At 55.6% G+C, this 13270-nt stretch overlaps 1 protein-coding gene across 6 annotated transcripts; it reads right to left on the minus strand.

The window, feature by feature from the left end:
* Positions 1–208: 208 nt before the first annotated feature.
* Positions 209–12623, minus strand: NFE2L1 (nuclear factor, erythroid 2 like 1). 6 transcript variants are annotated; one of them, XM_029211295.1, is made up of 6 exons: positions 12103–12189; positions 10008–11024; positions 4985–5167; positions 4483–4572; positions 4098–4256; positions 209–3307 (listed from the first exon to the last, which is right to left on the minus strand). In XM_029211295.1, exons 2-6 carry the CDS (start codon positions 10515–10517, stop codon positions 1955–1957), a joined length of 2295 nt encoding a protein of 764 aa, XP_029067128.1. In that variant the 5' UTR covers positions 10518–11024; positions 12103–12189; the 3' UTR covers positions 209–1954. The 6 variants fall into 6 exon arrangements, with proteins under 6 accessions (XP_029067128.1, XP_029067127.1, XP_029067131.1 ...); XM_029211292.1 differs by lacking the exon at positions 12103–12189 and adding an exon at positions 12506–12623 and having other exon boundaries at positions 1955–3307; positions 4985–5200; XM_029211293.1 differs by having other exon boundaries at positions 1955–3307; positions 4985–5200; positions 12103–12188.
* Positions 12624–13270: the final 647 nt, after the last annotated feature.

A 13270-nucleotide genomic window follows, 5' to 3' on the forward strand; every position in this document is an offset into this window, starting at 1 on the left:
TACATAACCCGTCTGGAAGCTTTAATACAGTATTTAAGACTTTTGTCTTTCTAAATTCTTCATTGTCAACCTCCTCTGCTCTCCACCCACTTTCCCCTAAGAGCTCTGCCTTAGCCACACAATGGCCAGTCCTCTCCTCATGGGGCCTGTTTCCTTTACTCTCAATTTAAATTCAAAATAGGGAAAAACTGCACTTGAGAATAAATCATCCATTTTATTTTATTTTATTTTGTCATGTGCTCACAGCATCTCTCTCTCCTCTCCCTGGCAGGTCACAGAGATAAATTAAAAATAAAATCTACAAGGAAAATAATTTATAAAAGCACTTCCCAGGCTCGTGCCTTCTATCCCTACTGCTCAGTTAGAATGCCTCCCCACCTAAGCAGGGAGGAGAATCAGTGCTTCCCCCCTTCAACTCATTCCTGCTAGCCTGGGGCAGACAATGCTCCAGACCCAGGCCAAGGTGGGGACAGCAGTGGCAACAGTTAGAGACACTGTGGTCCTGGAACCACCTGGCCACCTTGGCGCTCCCCTCTCTGCCTCCCCCAGGCGGTCCTCCAGGAGCCCTTGCTAAACTGGGGGTGTGGAGAAGCTGCCTGTGGCCAAGAGCCTGAGGGAGGGGTACCCTCAGCCCCCGTTACATGCACTTATTCTGAAAAGAAACCCAAAAAAGAAAGACAGAGACCTCGGGACAGAGGAGAAAAATCCCAAGTGTTCACACGGTTACACGGAGTCTTTATGGCAAAGAGAACATTTAGCAGCTTTGAATATTGGTATCTCCTTTTTACTCAACACAAGCATTCTAGACCCTATAAGTGAAACAGGGCTCAAGCCCTAAAAAAATCAAAGCGCAAGAAACTCTAAGAGGACTAGTTTTTGTTGTTGCTGCTGGGTTTTGTAGGTTTTTGTCTTTCCAGTGACAAAGCCCAGTTGTTGGTAGGGGAGGCCTGAGGGAAGGGTCACTCCCCAGTGTTGTGCTGAATACTGCCTGGCTTCTCCACATCATCCCCCTGCCTCAGAGCAGCTCCCAGGAGGCTGCAGGCCCAGCCCTGTGGGCACTGCCAGCACCCCAGCTCCAGAAGAGCTCCAGGCAGCTGGTGAGGGGCGGGGGCACACGGGTGGGAAGAGAACAGCATTCGCATGCAGGCTCTGATGGAGACGTGGGAGCCTCAGCTCAGGGGTGACTGGGCACAGAGGAAGATGTATGGCAGGGCAGTGAGTGACATGCTTGGTGTTGGGGCTGCTGCAGCATGAGGCCTCACGACCCCTGCCTGTTGACTCTACCCTTTGATCCTAACCCTCCAAGCCAGTGTCGGGTCCCAGGGGCTCCCCTCTGATGGAAACCTCACAGGAGATATCATCCGAGAGCTCCCCCTCAGGGATGCCAAAGTGCAGGAGCAGGAAGAGTTCACAGGCCCCTCTCAGAACCGACTCCGTGTTCCACCCCTCCCCTAGGCTAAAGTGGGGTTTACTCACACCAGTAATCTAGTCCCCTCTAAAACCTGCTGCCTGGAATCCTGGCCAGAGCCAACTTAACCTGCCCTCTGATTTTCTTCCCGCTTTGATTTTTCTGGGTTTTCTGTTTTCCTTCCTTCCTTCCTTCCTTCCTTCCTTCCAGGAATGAGACTTTCTACTACTTTCCTCTCCTCTCACAAGTCCCTTACTTTCCCTTTTTCGGCCTCCAGCAATGCCAGCACCACCCTTCCCTCAAAGGAAAGGGGTAGGGGTGAGGACCCTGTCCACCCAAACGGTCTGGCCACTTCCACCCCCCTCAGTGGGGGAAGCTGAGCCAGACAGCGCCTGCGCCTGCCTCTTCTGTCCACTGACCCGCAGTCATCCCATCTGAGATCTATTGGATAAGAAGGCATTAAAGTCCCCGCTGTAGGTCCAGGTCCAGGCCCAGCCCTTCTCCAGTTTCCATCTCGGTGAGCGTCAACCCCCTTCCTCCCCAGGCTCACTTTCTCCGGTCCTTCGGCTTCCTCTCCTGCCGCCGGGCCTGCTGGTCAGCCAAGGTGCGGGGAATGAGGAGGACGCTGCCATCCCCGGCATACTGCAGCGCATACTGACTGGGCGAGTAGGGCCGCCCGTTCTCATCCCGCAGCCGCCCAAACACTTCCTGGTACAAGCTCTGGACCTTCTGCTTCATCTGCCGCAGGGACCGGAGGAACTCAACCTTCTCCCGCAGCAGCCGGGCTTTATCGCGCTGCAGGTCCTCCACATCCCGCTCCAGGTTCAGGATGGTGTCCAGCTTGCGCTTGCGGCAGTTCTGCGCCGCCATCTTGTTCTTGCCACGGCGCCGGATGTCACGGATGAGGCTCAGCTGGGCTTCGCTCAGCTGGTACTTGGACAGCAGCTCGTTGAACTCCTCCACAGGCAGGTTGATGATCTTGTCGTTGGTGAAAGGGATCTTCATGGCTCGGGCTCGATGCTCATCCCGGCTCATCTGTTTGTCCAGGAAGTCGGCCTGCTTCTCCTTGCTGCCCTTCTTGAGGGTGCTGGGTGGTGGCAGGTCAGCAGAGTCGAGGGCACTGGGTGCCATGTTGTATGTGTGGTTGTGGCCCACATGCTCCAAATAGGGCAGGCAGGAGAGCTGAGCTGGGTCCTGGTAGCTCATGCGGCAGAACTTGGAATACTCGGGCTGATAGCCCACAGCGCCCTCAGCCTCTTCCAGATCCAAGGTCTCAGAGTCAGAACTGTAGCCAACTGCACCTTCCTCAGAAAAGGAGGAAGAGGCTGAGGAAGAAGTAGAGGAAGAGGAAGAAGAGGAGGAGGACGAGGAGGAGGAGGAAGAACTACCTTCAGAGCTGCTCAGGGAGGAAGGGCTATGGCTGGAGTCCAAGGAGAGGCCTGAGTCAGAGTCAAATTCCTCTTCGAGCTGGGAGGCCTGCACGGGGTTAAAGCCTTCTTCAATGGCCAGGTCCATCAGGCTGATCTCATCTAGCATGGCTTCATCTAACAGACCCCCGAGTGGGTCAGGCAGCTCAGGGCCTGCTGTGTCATTGGCTGTGCCATTCAGCTGGGGTGGAAAGAAGAGCCCTGCCAGGTTGGTGGAACCAAAGGTGGAGTTGAGGCTGGTGGAATTGCTGGGGACCAGCGGGAGCAGCGTGGAGCTGCCGGCCACAGGCAGGCTCTCCACCTCCGGGCTGAAGAGTGAGAAGTCCTGGCTGCAGCCCCCCAGGGACGCCTGATGCAGGCTGACATTCTGATTGATGGGAGTGTTGGGGGCAAGGCTGTAGTTGGTGCTCAGTGGGTCTCCTGGAGGGGCATCGTACAGGATTTCACTTGTTGATGTGTTCACTTCCATGGCCTGGGAGGGGAGAAGAGCATCACCGTTCACTTAGCGCAGACTCCATCCCCAGGTGTGGCTGGGGGCTCACGATAGCAGGCACCCAACACAGGCACAGCTGCATGGGTGTAAAGGCAAGAGACAGGAAACCACAGCCCACAGCATCAGCTCCTGGCCCCGCTTGATCCATCATGCCTGGCAGAGACGGGTTCCTCCCTGTGGACTCCACCCCAAGGCAGGACTGATCAGCTCCAGGTCATGTTTGGCCCAGACTTCCCCATCATGGAGGAGAGGAAAAAAGCACCTAACACTGCAGAATCAGCACAGTGAAAAGTACACCCAGCCTTGGAGTAAGAAAGCCTAGCTGCACCACTTGCTGTAAGACCAGGCATTTCACTCAGTCTCTCTTTGAGATTCAGTGTCCTCACGTTTAAAATAATAAAGGGCTGACTAGATGATCCTGAGGGCCAAGTGAGATGACAATGGCTGTAAAGCACTACAATAATGTCAGCTTTTATTAATGCTAAACCTAGGAAACACCCAGCCCAGTGATTATCTGCCTGAAGGGAAAGAAGGAGGCGCACCTAGGAGGCAGGCCTGCTTTAGAAGCCTCAGCCCCGGGGCTTTAACCCAAACCCCAATCTTGACTCCACCACCTACTGACACGTGGACAGTTACCTCTCAGGGCCCCCACTTTCCTATGGATCAGAAGGGTGTTACTCTCTCTTTTCCCAGAGGTGGAAAAGCAACTGAGTATGAAGACACCCCACACAAAGTCCGAGAAGTTTGTGCCTGGTTCTGATAATCCTACCTGCATTTCCATGATGGACATGAGATCTTGCCACTGCTGTTCCAAATCAAATGGAGACTCTGTCCCCGTCAGGAGAGGAGACAAAAGATTGTTTTGAAGACCTGGGGGCTCACTCTCACTAGGCACTGCTTCTGTTACGCTGGAAATGTCTGCTGGAAACTAGGGCAAAACACAGAGGGTTTAACAGGGGAGGAGGAAAGACCACCTTCTGCTTTCCTCCCCGAGACTACCACCTGAGGTTCTGTTTCTTCCTTCCTCTGAATTCACCCCCAGCAGCCAGGACAAGGCCAACACCAAAAGCCGGCCCCTCAGGCAGCCACAGAGAGACACACTGTGTGCAGGCTGCCCTGCTGACTCAGTGGGCTCTCCCTGGAGTCCTGCTCACCTCAGCATTCTCCCCAAAGGGGCAGGTGGCCTCCAGCAGCCTAAGGCACTCTTCCAAGGACAGGGCTGTCTGGTCCTCCCCACCAGGCACCTGTGGCAACAGCAACTGTTAAGTCTGACTGACCCGGGCCTTGGCTGCCTGTGGGCCGAAGCCCCTTCCCCAGCCTTTCCAAGGGGAAGCTTGAAGGAGGCCCTGCATGGTTGCAGGCCTACACTCTCCCTCCGTTCCCAGGCTGTCGGCTGGCCCTGAGTCCCAAACTCCAGGGGAGAAGAGAGTGGGGGGGTTCTGACGCAAGCAGAAAGCCGCTAGGTGCTCTGCCTCCCATGTGCTGTTCGTTACCAAGGCGCGGCCCCTCCGCTGCTGCTGCTCTTCTACTCCCGCTTCCTCAGCCACCACGGTGACTTAGAGACCCCAACCCAAGATATACATTCAGGCCCATCCCACAGACACAACCTGCCTTCTCTAAAGAGAAGTTTCTAGAAGTGGGCAGAGGCAGGAGTACCTGTGCAGGGAAGCTCTCCCCAGTCTCTCCATCCACTAGCAGGTTTCGTGCCAGAGCTTCTGCACCCTCGCCTGGCCAGGGGTCCTCCTGCTCTGCTCCATCTTGCAGCTCCTTATCCACATCCTGCTCCTTCTGGCGATGACTGTAGTCAAAAATCTCACGCCCAGCCCCCAGGTCAATATCCTGTCGCCAAAGGATGTCAATCAGATCTATGTCCTGGAAGACAGAGCATCATGACTTTAGCTCTGGGGTCCAGGGGCCCCTCCCTGTCCTGCCCCTCAGAGGTTAGCATCACCCCAACTACTCCCGGGTGGGGCCCCTCCCAATCTACACCTGCCAGACTCTACCCCCTGTCCCCTCCGTACCAGCACGGCTTCATTCATCCATTTCCAGACACCAGCCTCCAAAAAAAAAGAGCTAGCGAAAACCACTAGCACAACCATCACCATACCGGTCTGCGGGCTTAGGATCTGGACCAGAGGCACAGCCAGGCCAAAAGGCAGGGCCATCTTACCACTACTTAAGAAGAAAGGGGGAAGCAGGAGACACTTCTCATTTCGGGAATGGAAATCCCTTAAAACTTGGTTTGTAGAAAGCTGGCCATGGCAAGCAAGAGTGAACTGTCAAGCAAAATTGCTTCGCAGTGGCCAGGCTTGCATCAGCCTGTGGTGCCATTTCATTTGCATAAAGGGGTGGGGTGGACTGGAGAGGAAAATCCCTGCATTTGCAACCACCTGATGCAACCAATGACAACGACAGGCTATCCAGCCCTTCCTACAGCCGTTCCCCCTTCCCTGGATGAGGCAGGAGTAAGGCTGAACACCCATAATTCTCAGTCCAGGCTCACCTCAAGATCCATCCCTGCCAGAACAGAATGCCCACTCTCAGCTGATCCCAGCAAGCTGCCTCAATCCCCGGAGAGCCTCAGGCAGTCAGATGATCCTCCCTGGACACCCCACCCCTGCCAAGGCCAGCCCCACGGTGTCCCCACAAACCAGTGCTCTCACTCCCTTACCACACCCCAGGACTCACTGACTCCCATCAGGCAACCCACTCAAGGACATAGCCCCCATCACTGCCCAGCCACAACTGCCGCCCCGGGCACCAAAATGCCTCCCTCTCACTCTACGCTGGCGGCTCCTGATTAGCTCCGGCTCCACCTGCTACCCCCAATGCCACCAGCGTACAACCCCAATAAATATGAGGCGTTCAGGTTTCCTGTACATGCCACCCCCTGCAGTTAAAGAAACCCTAAACTGTTGCCTTCCAGTCAGAGATTAAAAGGCAGACACTTTCCAGAAAGCAGTATCCTTAGCTTAGACCCACCTCCCTAGCTCTGACCAGGTATCCCTCTCCCACAGTAAGCCTCCCTGATCCTAAGACCTCCTAGGTGTACCTCTCCCTGCAGTCTCCCCACATATACCAACCTGAACAGAAGCCCTGGACCCAGGAGCAGAGGGGGGCTGGGCCACCCGGCGACCAGCCACCAAAGAGTTAAGGGGCCGGCTCCCTTTGGCATGGCCCCCACCACTGTGAGAGCTGCGGTCCAGGCGGGTCATGGTGTGCGAGATGAGCCCCAGGGCAGCTGGTGCTGGGCAGCCGGACAGGGGGCTCCAAGGAGCTCTTGGCTCGCAGGGAGCACACCAGGCTGGAAGGGTGGCCCCTTGCTAGCTCCGAGGGGCCCAAGGAGGGTGCCCCGCCCGTGCTGCTGCCTGGGCGGCCCAGCCCAGCCCCCTTCCTCCATCCTGGAGCAGCCCCCTCCCACCTCACAACCCCAGTTCCACTCAGGCGCCCGGCAGCCCCCACCCTGAGCTCACCGCAGAGGCTGCAGTGAGATGGGACTCCCACCCCATGCTCCGTGCTCAAGCTGCAGAGGAAAGCAAGCTCCCTCCTGGGCCTATCCTCCCGCTCCTCCCTCTCTCCCCCTCCCCACGCCCCCCAAACTTGTTACCTAGGCTGCAGCAAGGCGCCAATCCCCTCCCCCTCCCACCCCGCAGGTCACTGCTGAGGCTGCAGAGAGCCAATCCCCTCCCCCAGGTCAGCAGCTGGGCTGCGGAAAGAGCCAATCCCCTCCCACTGTCGTTACCTAGGCTGCGACGAGAGCCAATCTCCTCCCCCAAGTCTCCGCTGGAGATGCGGAAGGAGCCAATCCCCTCCCACCGCCTGTTACCTAGCTGCAGCCGGGAGCCAATCTCTGCACCAGGGCAGCTGGAGAAGCTGCCGCAAGGAACCAGCCCATCCCCGGCCGCCTCCGTCTCCTCAAGGAGACGCACCCAGGGGCGGGCAGCCCCACCCAGCCCAGTCAGCCAGCCGGGGTGGCGCAGTGAGAGCGCCCTGGGGGGAAGGGGTGCCACTCTCCCTCCTGTCGCATCCTGCTTACCCAGCCCACTCAGGACTGGGACTCAGGACTGGGCAGACACTCCTCCCACAGCTTCTCCGGGAATCTAAGTTCTTCCCTGGAAGTGTAAGGAGTTTTCCCGTTCCTCGGGAGGGCTGTGGCCAGTCGTCCTCAAGCCCAAAGCTCAAAAAGCTAGCCTGGGCAGGAACCCAGTGCACCCAGATCCACTGGGAACCAGGGGCTTTGTCACCCTACAACAAGCTAGACAAGAGGAAGGGGGAAATCCATCTGCACAAATGCAGGGATGTCACAGTGCCGGCCAGGCCTAGCCCCAGGCAAGAGGAGGGAGACAGGAGCCTGAACGCCAGCACTGAAGGAGACAGGTGCTCTGCAACGTCCTGGACACAAACATGTCCCCCCCGCCCCCCACTTTCTTTTTACCCCAGGCTTTGTTCAAGAGCCATCTCTGCCTGAGCCCCGGCTTACATCTCTAAAGCAGGAAGAATGCCCCTGACAGAATCAGGGTCACAATTCTGGCTCCCATCCTCACTGCTGCTCCCCTTGAGCCTAAGGTCAGGTCAGGGACAGTATGTTCTCCTTGGTCGCAGAGTGCTCCTCCTCGCCTGCAAAGAGCTGTACACAGGCCACCCCCCTCTCTGGGCAGAGTGCCAACCTCGAGGGGAATCCTATCCCTGACAAGGGCCTGGGCTATAGCTGTCCATCGAACAGGCCTGGCAGCAGGGGAGTGCTGCCACCCAGGGATAATACCAGCTCCAGCAGTGCCTGTCACATGCTCTGGACCTGGGTATTTTTATCCCTGAGTTGCTGAGGAAATAATGTTCTAGACACACAAAAATCCTCCCTTCCCCCATACCCAGCCTGGGCCCCTAACGCTAACCCACCCCCAATCTCCAAAGGGAGCAGTGAAAGCCTGGGGTCAGGGAAAGCACAAACTTCATGAAGATCAAGAAATGGAGGCAAGCAGGGTCAAAGTCCCATCCCATTCCACCCCAACCCATCCAATTACATTGAAAACATCCCATCCCACCCCATCCCAGGAGAGATCCCTGCAGGAAGAGGAATGAAGCTATGCCTGCTGGGTTACCAGCAGCAGGGTTCCCAAGCCCAATTACATCTACCCCTTGAGGAGCTACCGTGGGTGGGATGATGGAAGAGGAGGCCGGGAGGCATACTTCTTCAGACCACTGTGCCAAGACTGGAGTCCAGTTGAAGGTAAATAACACAGGAAGCAGAAGAGAGGTGGCACTGTAAGAATCTCAGAAAAGAGGCACTGCAAGGCAAGGAGTGCTCATGACTCCCATACTCAGGTAATTCTACTCTCTCTCAAAGTAGAGCCAATGTGAGCCAGCTAAGCACAGAGCAACCCTGGCACTACTGACATTTGGGGCCAGATCAATCTGTTATTTAGGGGCTGTCCTATGCTTTTTAGGAAGTTCGGCAGCATCCCATGCCTCTCTCCACTAGATGCCAATAACACCTTCTCCAGTTGTGACAACCAAAGCTGTCTCTAGACACTGCCACATGTTCCCTGATGGACAAAATCATCCCCAGTTGAGGACCACTGGCCCAGAGAAAGCCACATGATTTGACAGTCACTAACATTCAGAGAACCGAGCTCAGGAACAGGCTTCAACGCGGGATGGTAGGCAAAACCTGGTCTGACTGGTATGCAGAAAGAGCCAAGTTCTACAACATCTGTAAAACTTTTAACATACCTCCACACCCCCTCTTCCCAAACACTCCCCCCATGCACCCCCGCCTCAAGACTCAGCTCTGGAAAACCCAGCCCAGTGCAATCCAGCCTCCTCCTTCCCTAATGGAAGCGACTGAACTGGATCTTTTCCCAAGCTCCATAAGACTGAGTGGCAAGACAGGTCCAAACGCAGAGCTCAAAGCAGTCTTATCACATTGGTGGGGGAGGGGCAGCAGAAACCATTTAACATGGTTAGAGGCGACTGCATCACCTTCTGCCCAGAACAGTGTGTCAGCCACTCGTCAGTTCAGACCTCTGACAGCTCAAAGCAAGCTGCCTTCAGCAGCAGAATGCAGTTTCTCTTCTAGTTCCCATCCATCCCTCCCGTCCCTACTCGCTGCAGTGGGCCTTTAGCAAAGAATGGGAGCCTTGGCCCTCTCCTGGCCAAGAATAACTATCTCAATCTACCCCTTGGCTCAGACCCAGGAGAGGAGACTTATCAGGACCTTACCACCGCAACAGGCCTGACCACAAAGGAGGAGAACTTCAGAATACATATGTGTGTTTTGATGTGGGGGGAGGTACAAGGCAACAGTCCACAAAATATTTGTGTCTTAGCAACGAACATACGCCGCATCAAAGCCCATCATAACATGACTCCCTCCCCCACCCCGGGCCTCCAGGAGTCATGTTGAAATCCAAGCAGTAAACACACAGGCATGTTCTAAGGACCTCCCACTGCCCTGACAGTTCATTTAGAGGTGGGTCAATGGTTCAACACAAGGAAATGCTCCCAACCCCCAATCTTAGTCAGACAATCTAGCCCACTCCTATCCCAGAACAATGCCTGAGACCCCCTGGAACCTCTCTGGTTCTTTACAGGGCTTACTACTATTACTACACTCCTTCAGGACCAGCCCACCCCCGCAACCCCAGACCCTTCCCACCCTCCCCTCCACGTCGCCACTAACCTCTTTGGTTAAGTCTCCACTGACTGGAGGGGCTACAGCCCCCAAATCCTCCAAATCTTCACTGAATCCCTGCTCCGTTTCGCTTTCTCGCACCCCGTTGTCTGGGCCTGTCACATCTTGGAGACCACTGGAACTCTCGAGGGCGAGGCCCGAGCTGGGCTGGCTGCCAGAGACAGACCCCTCCGGATCCCGGTGGACCAGCCAGGCGTTAACCTCAGTGGTTGGCACCTGGAACCTGTCCAGGGCCCTCACCTGACTGAGGAGCCGCCGGGCAGTGAAGTAATTGTCCAGGTCTATGCTCTTGGGGTGGATACCATAGCCATCCAAGGTATTCCTCAGGTTGTGGAACTGGGTCTGAGTATAGGCAGAACTGGGCCCCAGGATGATCTCCCGGAGCGGGGGGAGCTGCGAGGTCAGGTAAGTATCCACGTCCACCCGCACCCCGATCAAACTCAGCAGAATGGTGAACTGGAGGAGTCCTTCCGTTAAGTATTTCTTCAGAGAAAGCATTGCTGAAGGACCAGAATGTTTATGCTTTTTGGTTTTTAAATCTTCCAAAAGACAAATCAAGGCCACTGCTCTGCTGCTCCAGCCAGCAAGTTACCCTCCTCAGTGCCAAACCCCGTACCCCACCCTGGCAGAACACAGGGGCTGAGCTTCCTGACAGCCTCAGAGGAAAGCACACCCCTTGGAGCCAAGGCCACACTCCAGACCACATTCACTTTTCCCTTCTTGACACCTCACCTTTGAAAGTACAACTGTTTCCTAACCCAGTCCAGGCCCTCAGGGCCCACGTGACTTACTGTCTCCACAGTCCACATACAGTCACTTCCTCACTCACATTAGTTGTCCTCTCTGTAAATTTCACTGCAGGTTGTTCTCGGGAACAGCTGATGGATATTTTTTTTTCCTTCTCTCTCCTAAGGTTTATTTCCTTTGGCTGGAGCTACAGGCCTTTTGTCTTGGGTCAGAGTGTCCCGCCTCCTCCACACTTACCAGGGGGGTTTCCAAAGAAACCTGAAATGGGAATCACAAAAGCAACAGGATAAGATTCCATAATTTTCATGCCATGACCAAGGCAGAGGTAGGAAACACATTAAAAGGCCACTTTTATTTTTTATTTAAAAATAAATCAGTTATTATACTCCAAGAAAAACAAAACATGAAAACCTGTTACAGACAGAACAACTATGAGAGGAAGGTATTGCTCACAAGGGATCTCAGTTTCTGGATATTAATTCTGCAGTACCCTAAAAGGTAGCTCATTTTGGATAAGCAGATAATGCCCACGGCATCCAAAATACTTTACACGTTGTCTGATTTGCCAACCCTCCCCCCACCCCATACACACTATCCAGCTTCTATTTTTAGCGTGAGAAGTCCATTTCCTATCTTAAAAGAAAGTTTGTTTCTCCTCTCTCAGTAGAAAACTGCCTACAATTCTTGTGCCTTCAAGTTCTAAAAGGGAGGGAGAGATTATTAATGGGTGAGAGAGTAAAAGGACAAGAAGACAACCACCACATCATAGAAAAGAATAACGCCTTTTGTTTTTCCAACTTTAAAATCTGATTTCCCTTTCCTATCACTCTCACATTTTTAAAAAAATGGGGGTACTGACAAGATGGGGGGCCCTGAGGCAGGATTATTAGGTCCAGAATTTGAATAGGCAGGTTTTATTTTCATTCACGTGATCTTCTGATCCAAAGCAGAAGGATATGGCCAAGTCTTCAACCCAGATAGCCAAGTGGGGAGGGAGTAAAGCTGCCTTTCACTTTCTAGTCTCTACTTCTGAGCTTCCATTAACCTCGTAAACCACGACATAGCTCTCTCCTGTTCACTGCTGTGACCCATCTACGAACTTCATCCTAAAGGGAAAGAGGGATATACACACATACACACACACACACACACGCCCTTATCTGGTTGGAGTAAACATAATTGCGACCCAGAATTCCTGCTTACACTTCCCTCCAGTTCTCACGCAATTTACTACTAAAAACCTCCCAAGAGCCAATTAAGTTCGAGAAACCGGACAAAGTCCCTTAAAGATCGAGTAAGGCCAGGCCTGAGCCCGGTCCCACCCTGCCCCGGATACCCGAGTCCGGCTGGGACCAAGTCGCCATGCCGCTCCTGGCGCCTCGACTTCTAGCCTCTGGGCAGCAGCGAACAAGTGTACTTTCCTGGCCTTGACCCACCCTGACGGCCAAACCCCACCCCGCCCTCCGCCCTTATGGCCCCACCCCGCTCCCAAGCCTGGGCCTAACACCACGCCTTCTCAGGCCCTCAGCCCTCCCCAGTCCAACCCACCCCGGAGATGCTTTCTCCACGGCCTCTCGGCCCCTCCCTGCCAGGCCCAGGGCCCGGCCCCGACGCGAACTCCGCTCGGCCGCCCGCTCCCGCCTCCTGCCCCTCAGCTCCACCCCGCCGCCCTTCACCCTGTAAGCCTCGGCCCCGCGGCGCTGCGCCCCTCCCGTTAGGGAAAGAAATGTGCTTGATACCCTCTGCTGATCTCGGCGTCCGCCGCTGCCGCCACAGCAGGCGCTCAGCCCGAGGCCAGGCCTTGCCGCCGCCACCGCCGGCCGGCCTAGAGCTCGCCAGCCTCCGCTTCCCTCCCCGCCCCCTCCTTCTACCTCACACGGAAGCCCGCCCTACGCGTACTCCCCCGGGACACGTTTCTCCAATCAACGAGCGGAGACATTGGCCGTCGCCGGATGTCGCTTTGATTGACAGCAGAGAGAACCCAATGGCTGAGTGCGCCTCCTTCTCCCTTTACCGATTTCCCAAGACTGACACGGTCCACGGCCCAATGGGCATGTAGGCCCGCCCCACGGCATGGGCCCACCAATAAAGTGGGGCGAAGGCCCTATCGCCCGGCGTTCGGGACCCCTCGGCCGTGCGCCCGTTGCTCGCCGGCTGCAGGAGGTATTACAGGCTGGGCACGGAGTGAAGTTAATAGGCTGAGCGCTTCCAGTGCATTCTTTGGCGAGGGTATAAGGGCTTAGGGCTGGGAATGGGAGGTGGTATCGCCGCCGGAGTGCGGGGTCCCCCCCTTGAGGGTTCCCACGGTGACTTGCAAAAGTCCAGTGAGACCTGAGATGGGGCACAGAGCATGTGTTTCGCATGCTGGGGACGCTCGTGCCGCCATTTTGGGTGCTGGCAGCGGAAACCGCTCTCCCAGCTTCCGCTCCGTGCGGGCTGCGCGTTGGGCCCCTTGCCAGTCAGGGATCCTTACGCCGCCTGTCCCAGGCAAACTCTGTGCACGG

Source organism: Monodon monoceros, unplaced genomic scaffold (genome assembly GCF_005190385.1).
Source record: "Monodon monoceros isolate NGI ecotype Baffin Bay Population unplaced genomic scaffold, NGI_Narwhal_1 Super_Scaffold_9, whole genome shotgun sequence".
Lineage (NCBI taxonomy): Eukaryota > Metazoa > Chordata > Mammalia > Artiodactyla > Monodontidae > Monodon > Monodon monoceros.